Consider the following 24295-nt stretch of genomic DNA (forward strand, 5'->3'; position numbering starts at 1 on the left):
GGCGCACAGACTGTCATTGACTACTAAGGAGGCTGTCCTTGTTTCCTTTTGTGAAAGGGGTGCGAAGTACCGCTGGTTATGGAACTTTATTCATGTTTTGTTTGGGGAATTGGACACTGCTCTAGACTGACCACAAGCTCTCTGGAACCTCCCAGGCCTGTCAGTCTTGTGGCTTGTGGAGGGAGCAGGAGCATGAGATCCTAGTGCTAGCGAATCCCAGCTCCACCACCAGCAAATACTGTGCATCCATCTGAGAAATCAGGGGACATACTAGGATGAACTTGAGCAAACTAGTAAGTGACTGCAGTATTCTAGCTAATTTTAGATTTGTGTATTTTATTTGTTTAAAATGTAAATTGAATGTGGTTGACTGCATGATTAGAAATTGAATAGGGCAGCTTTGGTCTGTCGGTGTTACAGATTTTTTTTTTTCCCCTCCCTAAAATGGTCTGTGCACTTTATTACTTGGCTTCCAGATGCTGCTTATTGACCCTTGCACAGCCCTTTGGGACGTAGTGAATATAACATTGGGTGTTTGGGGACCCAGAAGCTAGCATTCTATACGGTTTGTGCTTTTCATGTACAATAAAATGCAAGTCCTCTTTTAACATTATCATTGGCTCTGTGGAACAGTCGATGTAGAAAATGCTTTTGGCCTTTAGTGTGAGGTTGTGTTTGGTCTCTGGACTGTTCTACCCTCAGGGTACATTCAGATTCTAAGTCCAACCCCTCTCTTCCTCTCCCCCCCTCTATAAAACAAAGGGAATGCATGATTTCTTGTAGGAGGGATGTTATGAGATAGGACTTTGAGTCTGTGTGCCCTTTGGCCAACAAGTTGCTTTGTTTGAAAAGATGGATTTGAGTTGTACAAGTGGCATTGAAGGGAAACATGGTCTTGGTGATCCCCCTCACCTCAGGTGTTATATGTTGATTTGGGAGAAAGTAATTTGTGCCATTCATTGTCCTCTGGGGATGGCTTGAGCCAGTAAACTGCATTTGCATACAGATACAAGGCCCCGGTAGCATGCTGATTCAGTGGGCTCTGCTGTCACCTGACCAGCTCTGGCCAGTGAATTTCAGTAAGCCCTGCCCCCAATGGAATGGGATTTCAGATGAGGAGGGGGTGGGTAGGTTTTTAGGTCTAATGAATTTGGCCTGTAGAGCCTCATGCTCCTTAAGGGTAGCATCTAAAGTGTTTGTGGAGACATCAAAGGGGATTTTCATCTACATTCTCTGCACAGTTGATAGGTTTTTTTGAAAACAACATGCAACCTTGGCTTTTTTTCACATGAATGTAACATGCTTGAATATGCTAATTCTCAATTAATTTATCAGGATGCACACATACTTGTACCAGTATATCCTTTTGTTTGGGATAGCTGCTGGTATTTAATGTAGTGTACAGTAGGATGAAACAGGGCATATTAAGATTTAAGTAATTTTTTTTTTTTTTTTTTTTGATCTTTTAATTATACCCTTCCAAAAGACAATGACTGCACAGCCAAGGTTATGTGTTTCTGGGCTCTACAGTATCTGTTAACTGTGACATCTGATATTTGTAATCGCTGGTCACAAAAAAAAAATGGAAACCTAAAGCCATAAATGGATTGAAATAACTGGGACTGTCAACACTTGTTAAATGTAGTGAACAGTTACTGTACAAGACCCCCCCCCCCCCCCCGCCTCCCCCAGATGAAGTGTGCCACCAAGCCTACATTTTGAAAAATGGTTTTAATAGAATGTTAATCGTATTTAACCTACTGTATTGTATATTTGTGCACTCAAAGCAACCCCAAATTGTAAATGGTCAAGCACTTGCAGTTTTGTAATTACATGGAGGCACTCTTTTATTGCAAAGTGACCGTTTCATTGCTCTATTTAAGTCAATTATCCAAAAGAAGAAAACATATGTAATCTACTTTTACCTTGCTCCCACTTTTGTTTTGTTAATCAAAGTATGTAGAATGCTTAATTGTTTAAAGTGGATGACGCATTTTATCATTTGAGTGACACATTTTTGCCCTCTAGGGTTTACTGTGGTGTGTATTGTATGTGTAACTACTGTATTGACGTTCAGTAACCTTGTACACCCTCCTCCCCCAAAGGACCTTCACATTTGACAGAGCTCTGCTGTTAAAACAATGCCTGAAATATAACTGGCTTTATGTATTGCATTCTGCAGTTCTGTGTAAGGTACTATTAAACTTATTTTTAGTAAGGATCTCAACATCATTTCTAATTCAAATAGTTTAGACAACCAAATTGGGACTAGAGCAGTGTTTTGGGGGCTTTGGCACATTCTTTTACAGTACATATAAAAATGTTTATCGAGCGTCTGATTTTATAAAGGAGTAGATTGCAGTGCTTTAGTCTCTTCTCTGCTGTAGATTCTACAGTAGTTTCAGTCTCCTGCTTGGGAATGCAGTCCTGCAGTAGCCTCATGGGTCCCCTGTGACCAGTGCCTGACAATCCCTGCTCCTGATCAGTAAACATCTGCAGTGACAGATTTGTGCTCTGCACACAGACTGCTGATCTACTGTGCCTGGGTACAATTCTGTTGTGGTGTTATTTCTCTATCATTTTTGAGCCAGACGACTTGGGTAAGAATCCTTTTGTTCAGGAGACTTAATGTTATTAAAGTGAGCAAAGTTACTAAATGCCTAGGCATTTGAGAGTACACTGCAAATTCTCGCTATGCCCCAATGCATTGGTTTATGTTGAATACACAAGCCACAAATCCATCAATCCTCTACATTCTGTATTATATGTATGGTTGATGTATGGTTCCTGTCTAGTATTGTAGAGTGACGCCTGTTGATGAGTGCATGTGAGAAAGGAGTTGTCCTGCTCCAGAATTCTGCTTGTTGCTTAAGGATATGGAGTCAAAGAACCCAACATGAGAATCTTTTAATGTTCAGTTACACCAGAAGTAATTTGGTGTTTCCATTGTTTTTTAAATCAAATATGTTAGTGATAACAATTAAGTAGCCTAACAATTATGTTGACAACATTTGCAGAACATCACACTTTTTTAGCTGAGGATTTTCCTTTTGTAAAAGGCCTTTTTAACATTCTGAAAGGCTGTTACTAGTGAGGTAACTTTGCATGCAGTGTAGTGAAAAAAAATAAACCGCTGTATGCCCGCCCGCCCTGCAGCACAGTAGCTACGACTGCCTGTACTGAAAAAATGTGTGCAGATTTCAAGTTTCACATTTTGCCTTCAAATAAGTAATTTCAAGCTTAGTGCTGTACTGCATTGGATACCACGTTATTCTTTTGATTCCGTCTGTGTTCTCATTAATGCAGGTTTCATAGGGCCCTACAAATTCATACTCGGGGCAGAATCTAAAGGTATCCTTCACTTTAACCTGTAACATAATATGGCTGCCATATTGTGATTGACCTAACAATTTGTAATATTGACTTCATTTAGCACACACAGGTATTCTATTTGTAAAGTTGGATTGTCAGTATCGTTCAAGAAACAATTACCCTTTGTGAGCAATTTTACAAAACCACAGGTAAATATTACTGATTTGGTGCTATAGCAGTCTCTTGGTCACTTGATTATTGTGCTGCCCAAAGAAATGTCACTTATGACCACATTTTGTTTGTCACTCCATGCATGTTTCAGAATATTTCAATTATTATTTATTATTTTTTTTAAAAAACCATAAGTAACAAATACCCCTTTCACACACAATCTCGCTACTGAGCCGTGTCGGACATTTTATAAAAAAAAAAAAAAAATTAAAATACCCATTCACACAGCACGAAATTGTGCAATCTATGCTGATATAATACCACCGTAATCCGATCACAAAACTAAATGGCACCGTCGTTTGTCGAAGTAAATTTGGCTGCCTTTCGTTTGCTTTTAATTCAGTTATTATACATTGTAACAACCTGTTAAGTGTTGTTACAGGCACAATGTAGTCCATGTATTCTATTGCAAAGAAGGTTATACAATATATTTAAAAGAAAGAGCCCAGCTCTTCAGGCAAAAGCAGAGTCACTTCTATTTGTGAATTCACCTCGTAGTCAGCCTGTAAAATTAACAATTCCTTAACTACTTTTGTTCTTGATCAGTCATTGTATTTGAAAAAAAATGAAGGTATGGAACACAGGTGACAAAGACCCAACATGTCTGGTATACAGTCATGTGGGATGTTGACTTTCAGTCTACGCCCACTATAGCACTTCACACAGGCAGTTAAGATGGTTCAGAGACTGCATAAAATATGACAGATCTAAATACGACGGCTCTGTGACGGTATAGGCAATTCACACAGACAAATGCTGCATCAATGCCAGTGTCGTTGGAAATAAATTGATTGCGCAAGCACAGTAATGCAAAAGTAAGGCAGGGCAACAGTTTGATTAAAGGGGAGGTTCACTGCGTGGCTTATTTGTATCTGACCATTTTATTTGCAAGACTGTATGTTGGTGTGTGTTTGTGCCACTGTCTCTTCGTATGAACTTTTAAAATGTGTTTTTTGACTCGTTATATGGTAAATTGTTTTAAACTCCTGTCTTTATGGTTCATTGTCAGATGTAGTTTGTGTGATCGCAGAGATTTATTTATATATTAAATGATTTTACATGTCAATGTTGTCAATCTTTAATCAAAATTAATGTTTCAGTAATATAATCTAATGACCTGCTGCATCCATATTGGTATGACAAGGTCGTATTTTTACATTTTAATATTAGTATAGCTGTAATTGTATATACATTATATTGTTTTGTCTGCATGTCTTTAGCATTAACATTTATTGTTACACATACAATTATGTTTATTTAAAAAAGGTTTCTAAGTTTAGGGTTGTGGTTTTTAAATTGGGATCGGGTGAAGAAAATTAACCACAAATAGCCAGACGAAAGTTGGGAATTAAATAAAAAAATAAATAAAAAATAACTCATGTTTGCACTCAATACATTAACATAAATGCTGTATTCTTCGTAAACGTGACAGTTGTATTCCTTGCAGTAATATATAGTAGTACTAAGAAGATTTGTGAGGAAGTCATCATACAGTATATATGTGTATATCTACATGATTTTAAATCGTGATAAATCACTTTAGTTCAATGTACTGTATCTTTATCGTTATATGTCTTACATGGTTGTGCACTACAGGAATTTACCATTTTTAAAATCATGCTGATATAGTAGCCTACTTATACTGTATGATCTCTTTCTTACAATAGCTATCTTGGTTGGTATTGAACTACAGGTATTTAGCACGGTTTAGTAAAGACGTTAACTCTAGTTTTTATCCAATTCATGTGTTTTCTTCCCAAACTTGTAATTGAAATGCAAGCATGATAACCAGTCTCCTGTTCATTTTCTGTTCTAATTATACAAAGTACTGTATGTAAAAATAAATGAAACAAAGCACATAATAATAATAATAATAATAATAATAATACTGGATAAGCAACACTTTTCAAGTACGTCGTGATTGAAGTGCACTGAGGCCTAGTTAGTAATCGCAGACCTGTCCATACAGTAGTGCTTCCCAAAACAAGAACACCTCCAGAAATGCAAAATAACGTTAAATATGTAGCACATTTTGCTAGTTAACGTTTGTTACACAAACAGAAATACACAGTAATATCACAGGCTACTTAAAAATTTCATTTTAAATTATGTATTTGTTGTCAATATATATTACATTGATATTCACATTCCCTTATCTAGCGTCATACTGTCAGACATCCGATCTACTCATTTATATAAATTATATTTACAAAATTAATTTAAAATTATTTGTTTAATATATCCGATCAACTTATTTCCTGGGCTCGATTCACTTATATTCTGGGCTAAGCTCGTAGACATTAGAAACAATGGAACCTCCCTTTTAAATTCTAGAGTTTTATCAACTTATTTCCCGATCAACTTCTTTCCTAGGACACCGGTTCTGAGCTGTCATAACTCGTCTGTGTGAAAGGAGTATAGGACTATCGGAATATATGGTAAAACCTACTATACATAACTTTTTTTTTTTTTTGTATTACAGCCGTGGTATTACAAGGTTTTATTTATCAGAATTTTCTAAATTTCTTGCACTTTACTACTTAAATTTAACTAAAGTTGCTGCCAGGCATACTGTAGTAGAGTTTCAATCCTTGTATGGAAAGCTGATAGCTTTGTGGCTTGAGCGGAATGATGAAAAGAATATTCAGGAGACAGGATTAATGTTTTGTCTTATGACATGTCATGATTAGCTACTGACTAAGTTAACAAGCCCTTGATTACTGGAACAGTGTTTAATTTAGCAATTCTGCATCGGTCTGGGAGAAACACGTCCACATAATGCCTTGTTTGGATAACCTTTTGTATGCTTTTAAATTCTGCACTAAAATATCTTTGTGCCTAATCTGCTGCTGAGTTTTTTTTTTGTTTTTTGTTTTAAAGCTAATGTATTTGAGGAGCAAGTCATTGTCAAAGTGTACTTGGTTGTCTAAATAGCTGTTTACAGGAAATGTGTATTTTAAACCACAATTATGTGGTTTTTAAAAGGTTACATTGCAAGACATATTACCCAATCATATAAATGTATTTATTAGTAAGAACAACCTGATCCTCTACTCTTATATTTTTGCACAATTTAGGCTACACATTCCGCAATCGTGTTGCTCAAGTAAACCTGTTCTGCAGTAGCAAATGTGTAGAAACAGATCAGCCTGCAGGATTTAAATATAGAGAAGTAATTTGTTGGGAAAGGAATACGTTGAGTAGAGGTGAGGGTTGGTTTATGTTCTGTAAGGTGGATGTTCAGAGTTCTTGCTGACCCAGACTAATGATACAACTATATTTTTATATCATGGGAGCCACTCAACTGAATTTGGTGAAACTTGTGTGGACATTCATTACAAGATTTGAATGTGGTGTATTCTACATGCTGTGGCTGCACAGAAGTTGTGATGACCTACTTTTTGGAGTGTCTGTCTTGTACTAGTGCATTGAGGAAAATTGTTTTGGGTTTAGGTACACTTGCAGTACAGCTGAGGTTATGACATTAAGAGGTTGGCTTCTCTACTAAGTACCTACAGTATCAAGTCGATGGACATCCAACTTTGAGCAGTGGGTATGATTTTGTATTCCACACGGCTGGAGTGTGAGTGCATTCATTCCCTGCTCTGCTCATTTTCACAGGCAAATGAAGGCTCTGTGAGTACAGCCAGAATTGAAATATCCGAAATCCAAGCAATAAAATATAGTGCGTGTACTGTGTGTACGTTTTAGTCAGGTTGTGGTGCTTGTTTGCACTTTTTTTTTTGCTGTTTTAGTTAAGTTCACCGAAACCATTCTTTTATGTTGTATTTTAAAATAGTCAATGCTTACTGTATGCATATTTTATTGCATTTAAAGTACAGTAGGTATGAAGGCATTTAAGAAATCGGGTACATTTCAGATTTAACATTCAGAATAAACTAAAGGTAGACTTATTTTCAATGGATCAATTCAGGCCCTGCATAGTGTTAACTTTTTCTGCAGTACAGTTAGCCTTTGGGAACATTTATGGTCTCATCTGTAGAAACAAGCTCCAAACACTGTTCCCTTTTGGTAGTCTTTAGTTTAACCAAGGTGAAATGCTCTCCCGAAGACTTGGCATCTGCTGGTGTGGAAATATAAGTTTAAAGGCTGGCGATTTGAACTTTTGACTTACTGTTACAGATCCAAAAGTGCTTAACACTACATCCATTTTGTAACATTAATTGAATGTTTGGAATTTGACCCCTGGATCATAGTCATACTTACTTTAGCTGAAGCATGATATAATATTTAAAAAAAATTAAATATAATAATAATAATTGCTGTGATACAAGTAACCACTGTATATATAATCATTTTGGTTATCTGTTTCCTCTCATCAGCCTTCTCCATCAGATCCATCAGTCAAGACACCAGCATCAGACATGACACAGGTTTCCGGCCAGAACTCTCCGCTGGTGAACTGTGAAGAGCAGCAGACTGATCTGGAGCAGAAGCAGCAGAAGAAGAAAAAGAAGAAAAAAGTCAATCGTGTCAGCACTGGAGAAATCACTAAATACACTGGAGAGGAGACTCTCCAGGAAGGACTCGACCCTCTGATGAGCCCAGATGGCTCTCCAGAGAAGAAGAAGAAAAAGCCAAAGGAGAAGAAAGAGCCTAAGGAACCTAAAAAGCCCAAGGAACCCAAGACTCCTAAAACGCCTAAAACACCCAAAACACCAAAAGAACCCAAGGAGAAGAAAGTGAAAGTGACCACCCCAAAACCCAAGAGCACCAAGAAAGCCAGGTATGTCAACCTCACTTGATATCATTCATTAATGCATGCCTGTATTGTTAGCAAAAGCTTTCTGAAGTACAAATATGTACACTGGGTAAGATGTGAAACTGCCCTATATTTACAGTAAAATATGTGGACTGTCTTGCATATTCTTAGCATGCCAGCCAGCATGATGCAGTGCTTATTAGTTGACTGGTTTAAATATAATGGGGAAAACGGTTTGCCTGACCCCTTTTAAATAAGTTAATCCAACTCTTGTATTTGTAGTGAACCTATTTTTTTTATTTTAAGTAGAAAGCAAAATGTCTGTGTTTTTCTGTTCTGCATTTAGAAGAGGTGGTGATTGGATTAGCTTAACCATCTTCACTTTGTCATCATGCAACTAAAAACAATGAAAACAATGACCTGTACCACATTAGAGTAATACTAGTCCATTTGACAAATGTTATATCCCGTCCATTATTTTGCCTTTTGTGGTTCACACTCTAGGCCATGGGTTTCCTTTTGCTTCTAGCAGGGCTTAAATATTTCTGCCTTCCAGTATACCACGCTTACAGCATCTATGACTTCACAGTCTGTGCTACTAATTTTAAAGAAATAAATTAATTTTAAAAAAATTAATGGGCCAACTAAATGGCTGCCTTGTTGAACAGGTAATTACAACTCCTCCATTGGAGTTCCTTTTAATGAACTGGGTCATATTGGAACCAGAAGGCTCTAGACCAAGTACTCCTGGACAACTGATACTGTATTTGAGATATAATCAAAACAAATCATACAAACTGTGAACAGATGTTCATGATTTTAAAATTTGTACCAATGTCTCCCAGAGGCCCAAAACATTTCATACATCTGAATCTAATTTAGGATTTCTGTTGTAATAAAGCGTTTAAAATTAAAGCTAGTCAGGAAGCATTTTAGGTTAGCAGTTTTACTTCTATAACAATCCACATGCCCGTGAAGGGGCATATGGATTGTGACATCTTTACTTTGTGGTTCGATCTAGTTGGTCAACTTATCAGTCTATCTATGTACTTAAAGAGGATCACCAAGATATGAAGTAGCACTATGAAAGTAAAAATTCTAATCTAATCGGTGTAATATTAAATTGTTGCAGACATCTGCTTCCCAAATGTTATCCCCGGTCATTTAAATAGTGAAGCACTTCAGTAAATAAAGTACAATTTCTTGATCAAATCATGTATACAAAGCACTCCATCTTTTGTACACCTTATTTACCTTTTTTTTTTTGGCAAGTCATATAAATATCTGTTTGCTAATATTTATACCTGTATTAACTGGATAACATTTACACAATATATTTGCATGTGTGCATCGGATTTGCAGAATATGCCAGGATAGTTTCAAACGCCAAAGTGGTTTGTATCTGTTAACTCAGATTTCCCAATTCTGAAGTTGTTGAATATCCCAGTAGGTGTTTTGCAATGTGAGATGCACTGTTAGGCTGTGTTCACACCGGGTCTGTTTTTAGATGGTTTGGTCTGCACTTGTTACGGTTCAGTACGTTTGGTGTGAAGTGTGAACAACAAAGTCCGCTTGGGGGGGAAAAAGAACTGTACTTAGTTCACCTAAAGAGATGGTCTCTGTCCGTTTGGCAAACGCAGCTGGACTCTGTCCTTTTGCACATAGGAAATAAACTATTCGAGGTAACCTGACTAGGAAGTAAACATTTTGCAGTTTAGTTCATATTCTGAGGAAACAAGTAGAGCAAAAAACTAAGTGTCTCGGAACTACATTAGGGTTACCAGACATCCTGGGACAATTGAGATTCACAGTTTTCAGCCTTAATTTTTTGTCCCAGTCAGAAACAGTAAAATTGTTAATTGACCCGGTTTTGCTATTGTCTTTATTTAAAGTACAAAACTGCATGCTCAGCAAGTTAATAGCAAAGTATGTATTAGGTTGTGTGTTAGCGCCATTCAAAAATAAAATAAACAATCTTATGGATAATTAGTTGAATCATTCTGATTGTGTAAATCATATATTTAAATGGTTATAGCTGATCTATTTTTTAAATCTGTCTTTTTGTATATTTAACAATGTTGTGACTAGATGACTATATAAGGAAAATGGAGTAATTATCTGCAATAAATTCACCCGATGTTTAATTTTTAAACTATTGTGTTATTTTATATACTGTTATTTTTGTTTATGGCTTTAGAGTCGCTACAGCATCGGTAAAATGAAAATCCCTGTTTCTCTGTGGAAATCTGGTAATCCTAAACTACGTGGACAGTGCAAGAAACTGAATCTGTGGTAGAAAATTCAGATGCCAAAATCCAAGCCGAACTGGACAAAACTCACAAATGTAGTAAAATATATATTCAGTCTTTTCTCAAATTACTTTGTTTAAATGCTGACATTAGGAGAACCGTACAGAATTGCTTAAACTGCATTCTCCTATTGCAGGCATTCAATACATGTATTCATTAAATTAGCGAAGTGCTCCCCCAGTGCTTTCTTGCACAGTAATATGTCATCAGAAACATGCTGTATTAAAAACAGGAGCAATACATCAATAGCTGCCATCTTTCAATATGCCTTGTAGGATATTGTAAACATCCGGTTCACACACCATATAAACCAGGGCTTCTCAAACTTGGTCCTGGGGACAGTTGCATATTTCAAGTTAGCTATAACATTTGATAAGTAACTTGAACTGCAGCTGTTCAAGAGCTGAGAACAAGTAAAAAGGTCTAATTAAGGAAATTATTAGTTAAATTAAGGGTCTACTTAAGTAATTGAGAGCTTGGTTGGAATGAAAACCAGCAGCCACAGGGGGTCCCCAGAACTGAGTTTGAGAAACCCTGATATAAACGAACTGAGGGCACTTGCAAACCGCATTGTGAACACAAATTAACTCGGTCCTGAAAAAAATGAACCAACTTTAGCTCTCATCCAAACAAAGTATGTCCCATTGCTCGCAGGTAAGTGTGAACAGCAAGCACATTGATACATTGTTTCAAACGAAACAAACTAGACCGAGTCTGTTTTGAAATGGACCCAGTGTGAGTGCAGCCTTAGATTTTCCCTACAGAATGACCTTGAGGTTGCTCCTATTAGTCTGTTTGTCAATCTGAGCAAGCGATGTTGCGCACACGCAAAAACCCACCTGATAAATGGATCTACTGTAAAAGCACAAGCAACACCATTGACTGCAGAAGTACAGTAAAGTTATGACTAATTAAATCTTCACTGATAGACATGTAAATACTAAAGATAATGCAATTCTGAGACTGCATAGAGTATTGAAGAACATCTTTGCTGGCAGTTGGTGAATGTATAGTAGTGCTGAGGGTGACTCACTGTCGCAGCAGGTGTTCTAGTAACCCAAACCACATGTTACCCACTCCCTTACTATACACTAGCTCTACCCATGCAGTGTGTTGCTACAGCCTTCAATCCTGCAGCTCAGAAACATCCAGTGGCATTTCATCTGAAAGTGAAAATTGTGGTCAAAAGATTGTGTGATCCTAACTTCACCTGGTGAAGCAACCCAGAATGCTGATTTGTGTTTCATTTTATTTTTTTCTCATGTGGTTCAAGCAATGACTAACTGCAAGCATTTCGCTTAAAGTGTAGGAATGTTTTGCAGCATGTTTGGGTGTTGTTTTTTTTTTTAAGGGGGAAAACCCAGAGTTTTAGTAATCACTAAGATACGGTACATGGTGTAAATGATTAGTTTACCAAAATGCCTTGTATAACAATTAGATTTCCACTGTAAGGGGAAAATCAGCCCTGCGCCTCTCCCCTGATATTTCATCAGGCACTCTAGATATGTCTTTCCACAAGACCTTAAATCTGTTACCCGTAGTTCGTAGCGGTAGTTGATGTGCCTTGGGTGCTCTAAATTAAATTGTTCTCTGTAGTCTATGATTTATAGAGATCAGCAATCAAAAGCATTTGAACCTGGAACCTGGCAGCTCTGTTCCTTGATGGTCTTGCTGTGTTATTTTTTTTTATTCCCCCCATTTCAAGAAAAAAAGTAGATATGTAAAGTTTTGTGACCTGTGTTGGCAGTGATTTAATAAAAGAACCACAACATGCTCTGTTGCAGGTGTTGAGAATGTTTGAAAGATGATTGAGGGAAGCAGATGGCTTTAGTCAGTGGCATCTAGCCAAAAGAGCAGGTGCTGGTCATGTGACCACTGGTTACCAGGGTAATCTGATTGCTCTTGGCATGTAGATGAAAGAAAAGGGGCCCAGAGCTCAGCTATAGTATTGTATAATTTGTGGCAGTAAGAGCGGAAATAAATGCTGGAAGTGGAGCATCATAGTGGGGGTGGCTTTTAGCCATGTGTGGTATAAACTTCAGGAAAGCTGAGGGGAAATGTTGCTGCACAAAAATGTTAAACCTTTTTGTAGCTGCACCAAGAAGGTAAGCTAAATGTTTTAACTTGATACATTTGAATCTGTTTTTGAGTAGAAGTGCTTTAGAACAAGTGATTTAGAGCATGTCCTTTTAAAACAATTGAGCGCTAAACTTCGATTTGCCCAATGGTCTGCATACTTTAAGAAATCCCTTTCTTGAATCCTAATAAAAAATTAACGACTGGCATACAACAATAAGGGTACCAAAGTTTAAGACTATAAAATGCCCAAGAGCATTATTTGGTGGTCATGCATTTCTAGTTTTAATGATTACATACAAGTACATGTAAACATTACATCTTGTTACATTAGCCATTTAGTAGTACATTGTCATGTTCCTCAAGCAATCAGACAGTTCCAAAGACTCTTGGGTGATCTACAGTTTTTTAAATGTATACACTTTTTTTTTTTTTTGCATACTGTGCATTATTTTCAGAGACCTCTCAAAATGGTACAGCACATTCTGTTCCAGTTTTTCACCTCATGATCTCCTATTCTGTGAGGTTACTGTACTGTTTGCTGGAAGCAAAGTGCTCCTTGTGTATTGCTTTATTATAGTGAATATTATACTTTGCTTAAAAAAAAAAAATCTTGTGAAATAAACCTAGTTTGCATCTACTTTTTAGAGTAGGTTAAGGAGCCATATAAAGTCCTTCACTCCCCACGATGAGCTGCATTTAATACCAGCCATGTAAATATAGTTCAGTAAATTTAAGGAGATTAGAGATAATTGGATTACATTCTTCACTGCATATAAGGCGTAATGTGGCGAGATGCCAACAACTCTACTTACAATATCTACAACAGTGCCTGCTATGTGCAAGCAGGTTGGAGCATTATTCATTTTGGAAGCCTCATATCATATGTGGCAGGACACTGCACATGTCATGTTGGCAGTGGACCTTTCTACATCATACTGTAAACTTTATTATAAATCCTTTGTGCATCTCTAGCCAATCGGGTTGCTCTGTCAACTGAAATTCTAAGAACTTGTTTTTTGCTCTGTGCCCCCTTTTCCTAAGCAGAAAACTTGATGGACTATTTTTGCAACGTGGACATCCTACTGTTCATTTACATCAATATAGCCTCAAAACAAGTTGTGCAGACTTTGTATACATTCTGTAGTATAGCTAACGATTTGATTCTTGTTTTATGTTTGCATTCTGTGTCTGTTCCAATGGTATATTGTAACTCTGCACCACTGCTGCTAACACGACGCCTCTTTAAACCAGATGCTGCATCTGAGGGCCATTTCCTGCTTGAATATTTAAAATAAACAAACTTTAAAATACATTTCCATTTCAGCACTGAGATGGTCGTGCTCACAAGTGCATTGGTAACATGCGTCATCTCACCACAGCTGTAAAGCCAATATGAAAAAATGAATCACCATGGCCTGCACCAACTATATCTACTGTACAAACGAAAATATAAGTGACAGAACAACACTCAATTGGTGGTTAAAATTAAATTCTCACAATTGGATAAGTGTGATGTATGTACTGGCACCTCCTATCTATCACTGTCACCAGGTATATGAATCCCCAGAGTAAAATGTTGGCTTCATGTGTTATAGAAACTCAATCCCACTCTCCAAGAACAATCCAACCTAAATCTTTCTGTCCAAAGTTCTACTGATAACATTATATGTATCATTCATAAGTCACCATGGCGGCTTTTTTTTTTTTTTTTAGCAACAAAGCCGATCCAGAGACAAGCACTACAAAGAAAAAGGAAGGAAAACGTAAGCGGGAATCCTTAGATAATTCAGACTTGGAAAAATCACCCCTTCCATCACCAGAGGAGGAGGAGGATGATATGGGCATTCAGGTAAACACTTAATCTTACAGGCTTTGGGGAATAAGGCAAGTGACAGAACTGGGCTATTACTCTACCTGTTAGACTTTTAAATTTCAGATGCAGTGAAACCACTCTATCATAGCAGCCTTTGGGACCATCTGAAGTATTCTTTACAGACAGGAGCCATTTGCATTGTGTAATTGGGACCAGGAAAATCAGGCGTTTTTTTATATGGTGGTGGTCTCCTAAAGCAGAATGTGTGTGCTCTGGGATATTGTGTCCTAATTTTAGAGTAACCTAGGTTAAAGGCTGTTCTATGTTGGAGTAGGAAGTAAGAATTTAAAATTCATAAACGGTAGTATTTCTCGTGTCAAATGTCTTCTTTTTGTTATTTGCTTGTATAGTGTAGTGTACTTCAGTTTGGAATATGCAGATATCTCAAGGAGCATGCTAATAGATGGTATGGAGGGGAAAGATCTAATTTTTAAAAAGGAAATGTACATGATTTTTATTTTTCCAGTACTGATAGTGATGCATATTAACACTGCCATTATTTGATCAATCTAACATAAAAAATACCCTTTGTTTTCTTTCCTTTTTTTGATGAATAATTGAATTTGTCATAAGATGTCACAGCCTTTTACAGTCATAATAGTATTTGCCCTATTAAAGAGGGCATTAGAACAAGGTCATTTTTAAGCAATTGACATTGCTTGCAACAGGAACAGCAGAGATTTGTCTGCTGGTGGTCAGTGTCAGATTTGGAAACCTTTCAAAATATAGCCTCCATCAGTTTCAGCCCTCCTTTTTGATATTAACATACTGGTTCCAGTCAAATGTAATGTTTTGACTTGCCCTGATCTTCTTCTTTCCCAAATATAAAGGCACCAAAAATTAGTATAACCGGTTATTCATGCAATTCATATTGCCTCTTTGCTGGAATATAGGGTTAACAAAGTGTTGTATCTGCATTCACTCTCCCTTCACAAGCGTTGTTGTGCATGACATGGTGGCTGAATTAATTTTCATACAGGATGAGGGTTTAACTAATTTTCAACATGTATTTGAATGTAAATGTGTAATATACCGGAGGTTGTTTGCACAAGAGTGTGAGTTGTGGTAACCTTTACTTATCTTTGCAGAAGAGGCGTTCCAGTAGGCAGGTTAAAAGAAAGCGGTACACAGAAGAATTGGAGTTCAAAATCTCTGATGATGAAGCGGAGGATGTGGATGATGCTACAGGAAGAAAATCTCCATCAAATACTTTGCAGTCAGAGTCGCAGGTCAGTGCTCATCCCATACACTGGCTGACATTTTAAAACTCATCATGGCATCATTTTGAATGCCAAATATATATCTCTCAAAAAAAAAAAAAAGTTTGCAGGATTTGTACTTTTTGGTTGGAAACACTTCTTTTTTTTTTTTTAATGTCTTCTGTTTCAGGAGGTTCCTGATGATGGTCCTGTGGTAGAAAAAATCATGAGTGTGCACATGGGAAAGAAACAGGTGAATATGTTTGCTTTAGATGTGACGGTGTAGGCCCTTCCGATTTCTTATTTTGGTTGTGTGCCTTTTTGCTTGTGCTGTCGACTGAAAGTTCAGGGTGTTGGTGCTTAAAGTAAGTGTCACAGTACTTCCCCCTCCAAATTGAAACATTAACCCTTTGCGGTCCATTTATTCAGCGTGTCTCAGGCGCGTCAGGTCCAATTTATTTTCACATGCGCAGTTTATTTTAGACGTGCTGTTTTAAAAGTATTTTTTTCACAGTAAAACAGGTTTAAAAGGCACTGCATATCAACAGGACACTCAGTACTGCATCTCCAGCCCCGCCCCACCCCTCGTTCGCTGTTTTTTTCACGTACCTCTTGATAGTAGTGCATACCGATAAATCCTCTCCTGATCACTCGTTTTATCACCAGACTCCTCAATAATGCGATCTAAGTCATTATTTTATTACTATAACATCTAACAAAAAGCTCTGCAAATGTCTGTGATATTCTTTGAGCGCTGGATGCAGAAGCAGTTATCTTGTTTATGTCTGTGTTATCTATGTGATGCCGGGGCTATCTGTATTCATAAGAACGCCCCTTTTTTTTTTCGGCTTCTCTCAGCTCCTATCGATCTCACTCGGCCATTGAATGGTTTTCTCGGCTTTTTCCGGAGAAAAAACAACTAGAGACCTGTTTTTTTTGCGTCTTTTTGATGATGTCGGACAGGGTCTGACATAGGACCACAAAGGGTTAAACCTAAGTTAATTGATGGCACTTGCAAGCTAACATGAGTCTAACCACACAATTATGTCCAAGCCAGTAGACAGTTTCTTTAGAAAAGTGTACATAGCAATTTATTATTGACCTTTTTATTATGTAGACAAACAGCATTAATTTTAGTTTTGTTCCTTGGAAACGTCGTTTAGAATCAGCCTAGAATGAGCCAGCCAAAAATAATACTTGTGGCTTTAAGTAGTACAGCTGCAAATTGGCTGCTGCCTGAGGAAATGGTACGTTTGGCGTCTGCTTAACACTGTGGTTTTGGCAGATAGCCAGGCTCCGGGTCAGGTTATTGTGAATGGAGCTGCGTGTGGTTGAGGAGGAGTTAAAATGATTCATGACTCAGTTGACATAGAGAGCAAAGTGGTTGGGATTGGTAGCTTTATGTCGTGGTATTACACAAAATAAAAATTCCCTGCCAGAAAGTGGATCGTTTGAGTTCTTTAAATCGACATTAGTAACATTCAAGCTTGTTCTTGCCCTTATTAAATGGGGGGTTAATAACAATGACAGATGGCTCTTTTTTTAGAAACCTAACCTGTAAATAATTCTTTTTTACAGTTGGAGTCTGGGGAAGAGGTGGATGTCGAGGAATTTTATGTCAAATTCAAAAATTTGTGAGTAAAGTACACGCTTGTGAACAATGTTATTTGTCAAAATGGAAATGAAGGACTAGATAAGGGAATTATATGAGATTATAATTGAAAATGTAAAAAAGTTACTACAGAAAATGATTCTCTTCTTTAAAAACACTAGGATTTGTGAATTACTTAATTGATATTTGGAGGCTGATATTAAAGCACAGTAGTTTAGTAATGCTACTATAGCTTCTGGGAATAATATGAATTCATGTTTTCATGGTTTGTATTTTTTCATATTAGCATTTGTTAGAAGTCAGCATTCTTGTCTTAGTTAGAATAACAAATGTGTTAACATTCATTTACTAGATTATTATTATTATTATTATTATTATTATTATTATTATTATTATTATTATTATTATTATTTTTTAAAATAATGGACCATGTTGTATAAAACTGACCACCTTGTAATTTTAGCTCATACCTTCATTGTCGATGGGCTGATTTGGAAGAGCTGGAGAAAGACAAAAGAATCCATCAGAAGATCAAAAGATTCAGAGCCAAGCAGACCCTCAAGTTCCTCAGTGAGGTTGGCACACTTCTTCAAAAAACAATTCACGGCCTTGATTTTTTTATTTTTTTTATTTAATTAGTTCAGTCTACTTTGTTCATAATGTTCATAACTCTTGGTGACAAGTATATCGTGTCACACTTAAATTTTTTACCAATTCTGATACAGCCTCTATGGACAAGTGTTACAAAAATGTAGTTCCTATTTGTGACCTACTTTTCTCCTACTACTGGCACATGATTAAACAAGTTGTTATTATTTATTTCTTAGCAGATGCCCTTATCCAAGGCAACTTACAATTGTTACAAGATATCACTTTTATTTTTACGTACAATTACATTATTTTTTACACATTTTTACATACAATTACCCATTTATACAGTTGGGTTTTTACTGGAGCAATCTAGGTAAAGTACCTTGCTCAGGGTTACAACAGCAGTGTCCCCCACCTGGGATTGAACCCATGACCCTCCGGTCAAGAGTCCAGAGCCCTAACCACTACTCTACACTGCTGCCCCTTTAATAACTATCTGTTATTAAAGGTTCTATCTTGAATTGCCCATTTTCAAATGGGAAGTGGTTACGTTTTAAATTGGGAGGGAAAATTGATTTATTCATCTAAACAGGTTAACTTGTATTGCATACATGCTTGCACGATCAAGGTTTTTCCAGTCTGTTGAAACAAATAGTACCAGACTAACTTAAAATACAGTGGTCATGGACAGAGAACAGTTTTTACTTGCCTACTGATAAGCTGAATAGTTTTATTTTCAGTTTTACTTTTTGCAGCTTTAAGTATACTTGCATTCTGAAAGGCTGTGTTCAACATAAGTGTTTGGGTATGATCAAAAGGGCAGTTTAAAATTAAGTTACATGCTGTCATTTTTTAAATAAGATTGATTGTGCTCAACATCAGCTCATTTAAACCTCTGCCTCACTTAAGCATAGACAGACTGAGCAAATTGACATTCCATTAGATCTGATTGTCCAAAATTGTATATGCAAGCCACGGTGCACGTTGTACTTTTGAAAAACGGCAAGCAGCCGAAATGCATTGCGTTTTGGAAAGCCCTTTTTATTGCTCACTGGTGGAGAGTAATTTCACACCATTTAAAGTATTGTTAAATTCTCTCACTGTATAAAAGGTCTCGCACAATTGAGGTCCAGTTCACAAAGCCTGAAGAATATTTCCTCATGGGGACTAATCCTTCAGAATTGTAGCACTTTAATGTGAGTTTTACTGTCATAAATTCTTTGACATTTTGGTTTTCTTTATTTTCAGATGGAAGATGAGCATTTCAATCCGGACTATGTAGAAGCAGATAGAATACTGGATGTATCTGAAAGCACTGATGATAATGGAGAGGTAGCTCCTCAAACTTACATTTATTACTATACGCTTGTCAAGTTGTCTTTTCTTGAGTGCAGTGTTAATGTCATTTGACTATCCCTGGCCAGGGAGTTGAGAATCTACTGTAAAACACAAGCGCCCCAGTCTTAACTTGTCTAATTGAAGGTGATTAATTGGTAAAGCATTGCTATATCTGCCGGTGAGATGGTGTAACTTTGTTTCCTGTTTTCTCCCCGAACAGACAGTCTCTCACTATCTGGTGAAGTGGTGTTCACTTCCTTATGAAGACAGCACTTGGGAACTGAAGCAAGACATCGACCAGGCTAAGATTGAGGAATTTGAGAAACGGATGGCCAGAGAACCTAAACAGACACGTGTGGTAAGAATTGGCACTGCACAGAGATTTTTTTTTTTTTTTTAAATATGGGAAAAAAGCCATGTTATGGGTCACTGGAAAACCACTCATGGGAATTGCTTTATTTAAAACAGGAGCGACCTCCTACTAATGACTGGCAGAAATCCGAAAGTTCCAGGGAATATAAAAATGGTAACTCACTCAGGGAATACCAGCTGGAGGGAGTCAACTGGCTGCTCTTCAATTGGTACAACGCGTATGTATAACTTTTTTTTTTACTTTTACTACTCAACATTTTAATTTTGTGGATAATTAACCAGTAGTCTTTTTATTTATTTCATATTTAACCCTTTGCGGTCCTATGTCGGACCTAGTCCAACTTTGCAATTTTCCCTTTCCGACATCCTGTCCGACATCATCAAAAAGACATAAAAAAAAAAGGTCTCTAGTCGTTTTTCTCCGGAAAAAGCCGAGAAAACCATTCAATGGCCTAGAGAGACCAATATGAGCCGAGAGAAGTCGAAAAAAAGGGGGGGGGGGCATATCTCATGAATACAGATAGCCCCGGCACCACATAGATAACACAGACATAAGCAAACAAGATAGCTGCTTCTGCATCCAGCACTCAAAGAATATCAGACATTTGCAGAGCTTTTTTTAGATGTTATAGTAATACAATAATGAATTGGATCGCATTATTGAGGAGTTTGGTGATTAAAACGAGTGATCGAGATGATTTATCGGTATGCACTACTATGAAGAGGTATGTGAAATACAGCGAACAAGGGATGGGGCGGGGCTGGAGATGCAGTACTGAGTGTTCTGTTGATATGCAGTACCTTTTAAACCAGTTGTACTGTGAAAAAATACTTTTAAACAGCACGTCTAAAATAAACTGCGTGTGTGAAAATAAATTGGACCTGACGCGCTGAATAAATGGACTGCTAATGGTTAATGTTCCTTTTTCATCAAAGGTATTAAATGTATGTATTTACCTACATAACAATGCATTTAAATTAATTGCAGTATAGTACTTTGGAAAGTAGTCCAGTTGTCTTTTGGATATTTTTGGTATTTCTTGATTTTATCCTTGTTTACATTTTAGACGTAACTGCATTTTGGCAGATGAAATGGGTTTGGGAAAAACAATCCAGTCCATCACATTTCTACATGAGATATTTCTGAAGGGAATTCACAGCCCTTTCCTGATTATTGCACCACTATCAACCATTCCTAACTGGGAGAGGGAATTTCATACATGGACAGAATTGAATGTGATTGTCTACCATGGCAGCCAAGCTAGCCGACGGATGATACAAACTTACGAAATGAACTTCAGGGATTCACAGGTAAGGTGGCTTCTTGGTTAACAATCTATGTTCAGTGCTAGTTATTGAACTCTTAAGTTTGGCATCCCAGGAGTGTGGTTACTGAAACTGGGCTGCAGTGCAGACAATACATTTAGCTGTGAACGTTTACCTAATGTGCAAATGTTGGTCCCCTATGAACTCGGTTGTCTCTGTATATGTAATTCTAAAGTGACATGTATCAATTATGAACAAGTTGGTCTTCCTGTAAACCATGCTGGATTTTTCTTACTATTTCAAAATGTTTCCTTCAGGGTCGTGTAATAAAGGGAGCCTACAAATTCCATGCTGTCATCACCACTTTTGAAATGATACTGACTGACTGCCCAGAACTGCGGAACATTCAGTGGCGCTGTGTTGTCATTGATGAGGCCCACAGACTAAAGAACAGGAATTGCAAGCTGCTAGAGGGGCTGAAAATGATGGACATGGTTAGTATTTACACCTTGGAAACAGTACACCCAGTTGTTTCACTTCTAGCTGCTGAGGTACTCATTCATATTTTCTCTCATTTTTATGTAGGAGCACAAGGTTTTGCTGACTGGAACTCCTTTGCAGAACACTGTGGAAGAGCTCTTCAGCCTGCTGAATTTCTTAGAACCTGAACGATTCCCTTCAGAAACCACTTTCATGCAGGAGTTTGGAGATTTGAAAACTGAGGAACAGGTACTTGAGGTTTTGCTTACTCCTGCCTGCTTCAGTGTGTTTTTTAAGTGGGAAGTTTTATGAAGAGCTGGTGTGTAGTACCCTTGTAGGATGGGAGATGAGTAAAACATAGCAGTAACCTTGGATTTAAGAAGTAAAGATTAGAAAATGAGATGCTTTTGACATTTAAGTGTTCAATGCACTTTATACTACGTGTCAAATATACAGAGTAATGCGTTCAGAGTTGGTAATCCAGGGTTAATCACAAGTGTTATGGAAGTATTATTATTATTTATTTCTTAGCAGACGCCCTTATCCAGTATAGGTCCTGATAGCGAATAAACTTGTTCAATCAGTTTTATTTCAAAATATCTTATTATAATATCATTTTTACTTTATTTTATTTCCAGAGTTTGACACTGTGTTGAATTTTTCATCAGTGTGTTTTAAGATGTGCAACACTGCCAGTAATTATAAGATTCTGGTAGTGCCTTCAAAGAAAGAGGAAATTAGTCATGTGACAGGAAGATAAACTATATATATTTGTGACAGGAAGAGGTGGTAGGAATTTCTACACAGCCAATCATGAAGGTATATGTAGCTGTATACAATAAGCACTTTAGTGAAAAGTTTAAGGCAATAAGTGAAAAGGACATCACAGCTATCGAATGGGATATGTAGGCGATAATGTGAGTAAACTGTATCTGGCCCTTTTTTGGTAGTATTGGTTACTGTCTTTTGCTGATTGTACTAGAGAATGGCCATTGAAATGCATTTCTTACAGGTGCAAAAACTCCAGGCTATTTTGAAACCAATGATGTTGAGACGCCTAAAGGAGGATGTGGAAAAGAACTTGGCACCAAAGGAAGAAACAATCATTGAGGTGGAGCTGACTAACATTCAGAAGAAATACTACCGTGCCATTCTGGAGAAGAATTTTGCCTTCCTTTCAAAAGGGGGACCTGGTGGTGGTAGCGGTGGTGGTGGGAATGCTAACATACCTAACCTTTTAAACACTATGATGGAACTTAGGAAGTGCTGTAACCACCCTTACCTTATTAAAGGTATGTGCCTTTTTTCTATTTTTATTTTTTAATTAGTCAATCTCTCTAGACAAGTAGCTGTGAGTTGGTTTTCTTTTGTTTTATTATTTGTGTGTTCAGCATATTTATTTCATAATACTATATTTTACCAGTTACAGTTTTGAACTTTTCAGTGGTATATTTAATATATGAAACACAGTAATTGTATGATAGATTCTCATAGTGCCTTAAATGTAGAGTAAAATACGGACAGGATGAGAAATGTTTTCTCATTTAAATGCCACTTTAAATGGCAGTTTTTGTATTTAGAAATACAAAATAAAATAAACAATTCAATGTTGAAAACAAACTTGTAGTTCAAAGACTTGTCTCTTGAAATATTTTTTTTTAGTATGACTAAATATAGCACTATATAATGATTTAATACTAGTTGAACTAAACCTAATTGTTAGGTTTTTGGGGTGTTGTGAACTTCCCAGCACTTGCGTAGCCTTTTTGATTACATCTTGATGTGAAATCATAGGAAGAACTACTGAGAGAGGTTGTTCAGTTTTGTGCCTATTTAATGTTTGGGGGGAAGCCACAAAGACTATTAAGTTGTACTGTTAATGGGTATGAATTGTGTGAGCATGGTTGAAGGGTTGATGAAAATGGTTTATCTAAAAAACGAATCCGCAAATGTTGTCTTGCAGGTGCTGAAGAGAAAATTCTGGATGAGTTCAGGGAGACTCATCATACCGACTATCCAGATTTTCACCTCCAGGCAATGGTCCAGGCTGCTGGAAAGCTAGTGCTGATTGACAAGCTGCTGCCAAAATTGAAGGCTGGTGGCCACAGGGTGCTTGTCTTCTCCCAGATGGTGCGCTGCCTGGACATTTTGGAGGACTACCTCATTCAGAGAAGGTATGACTTGGCAACAAGCAATCACCCCCTGTCCCACACAAACATGCACAAAAAAAGCCAATATGCTTTGGTTAACCTTTGTTCATCTGCCATTGAGAATATACCAACTTAGAATATTAATTATGTTCCGCACAGACAAACTGTCTTTCAATTCAGCTTAACTTTGCATCATAGCATTTTCTGCATTCTGATGTCGAGGAACATTTTATTTGAATAACCCTAGAGAAGCTCAATTTCAGTACAGCTAAATAATGTGAAAATAAGTAAGCTATTTATTTCTCCTCCTGAAAACTTTTAAATTGTATATTGCAAGTTAATTATAGTTGTCTACAGTAGGTAAATTTTCCTAACTCTTAGATCATAGCTCCACAGAGCTGCATAGTTTGTTCTGTGAAGAAACCATATTGCATGTAGTCTTTTGTCTTTGTTTAAATCTGACATTTATTTCTAGGTACCCATATGAGCGCATTGACGGTCGAGTGAGGGGTAACCTTCGACAGGCAGCTATAGACAGGTTTTCCAAACCAGATTCTGACAGATTTGTCTTCCTGTTGTGTACAAGAGCAGGAGGTTTGGGTATTAACTTAACTGCTGCAGATACCTGCATTATTTTTGATTCAGACTGGAACCCTCAAAACGACTTGCAGGTATGATTTAACATCATGTTCAGTACAACTAGCTAAGAAATGTGATCTCTTTTGTTTTTTTTTTATTTAACAAGTCTATGCACCCCCCT

General features: G+C 37.2%; 1 protein-coding gene across 3 annotated transcripts in view; it reads left to right on the plus strand.

The window, feature by feature from the left end:
- The window catches only part of LOC117394400 (chromodomain-helicase-DNA-binding protein 7-like), a 76751-nt gene that overhangs the window by 30901 nt on the left and 21555 nt on the right, over window positions 1–24295 (plus strand). For all 3 annotated transcript variants that reach the window (XM_059017115.1, XM_033992634.3, XM_033992637.3), the window contains 15 exons: window positions 7887–8290; window positions 14368–14503; window positions 15616–15756; window positions 15917–15979; window positions 17305–17360; window positions 17802–17913; window positions 19178–19261; window positions 19488–19625; window positions 19736–19857; window positions 20707–20950; window positions 21223–21399; window positions 21491–21634; window positions 22398–22677; window positions 23349–23559; window positions 24011–24206. In XM_059017115.1, the coding sequence (XP_058873098.1) occupies window positions 7887–8290; window positions 14368–14503; window positions 15616–15756; window positions 15917–15979; window positions 17305–17360; window positions 17802–17913; window positions 19178–19261; window positions 19488–19625; window positions 19736–19857; window positions 20707–20950; window positions 21223–21399; window positions 21491–21634; window positions 22398–22677; window positions 23349–23559; window positions 24011–24206 (2508 nt within the window). The remainder of the gene's footprint in view (window positions 1–7886; window positions 8291–14367; window positions 14504–15615; window positions 15757–15916; window positions 15980–17304; window positions 17361–17801; window positions 17914–19177; window positions 19262–19487; window positions 19626–19735; window positions 19858–20706; window positions 20951–21222; window positions 21400–21490; window positions 21635–22397; window positions 22678–23348; window positions 23560–24010; window positions 24207–24295) is intronic.

Source organism: Acipenser ruthenus, chromosome 3 (assembly GCF_902713425.1).
Source record: "Acipenser ruthenus chromosome 3, fAciRut3.2 maternal haplotype, whole genome shotgun sequence".
Lineage (NCBI taxonomy): Eukaryota > Metazoa > Chordata > Actinopteri > Acipenseriformes > Acipenseridae > Acipenser > Acipenser ruthenus.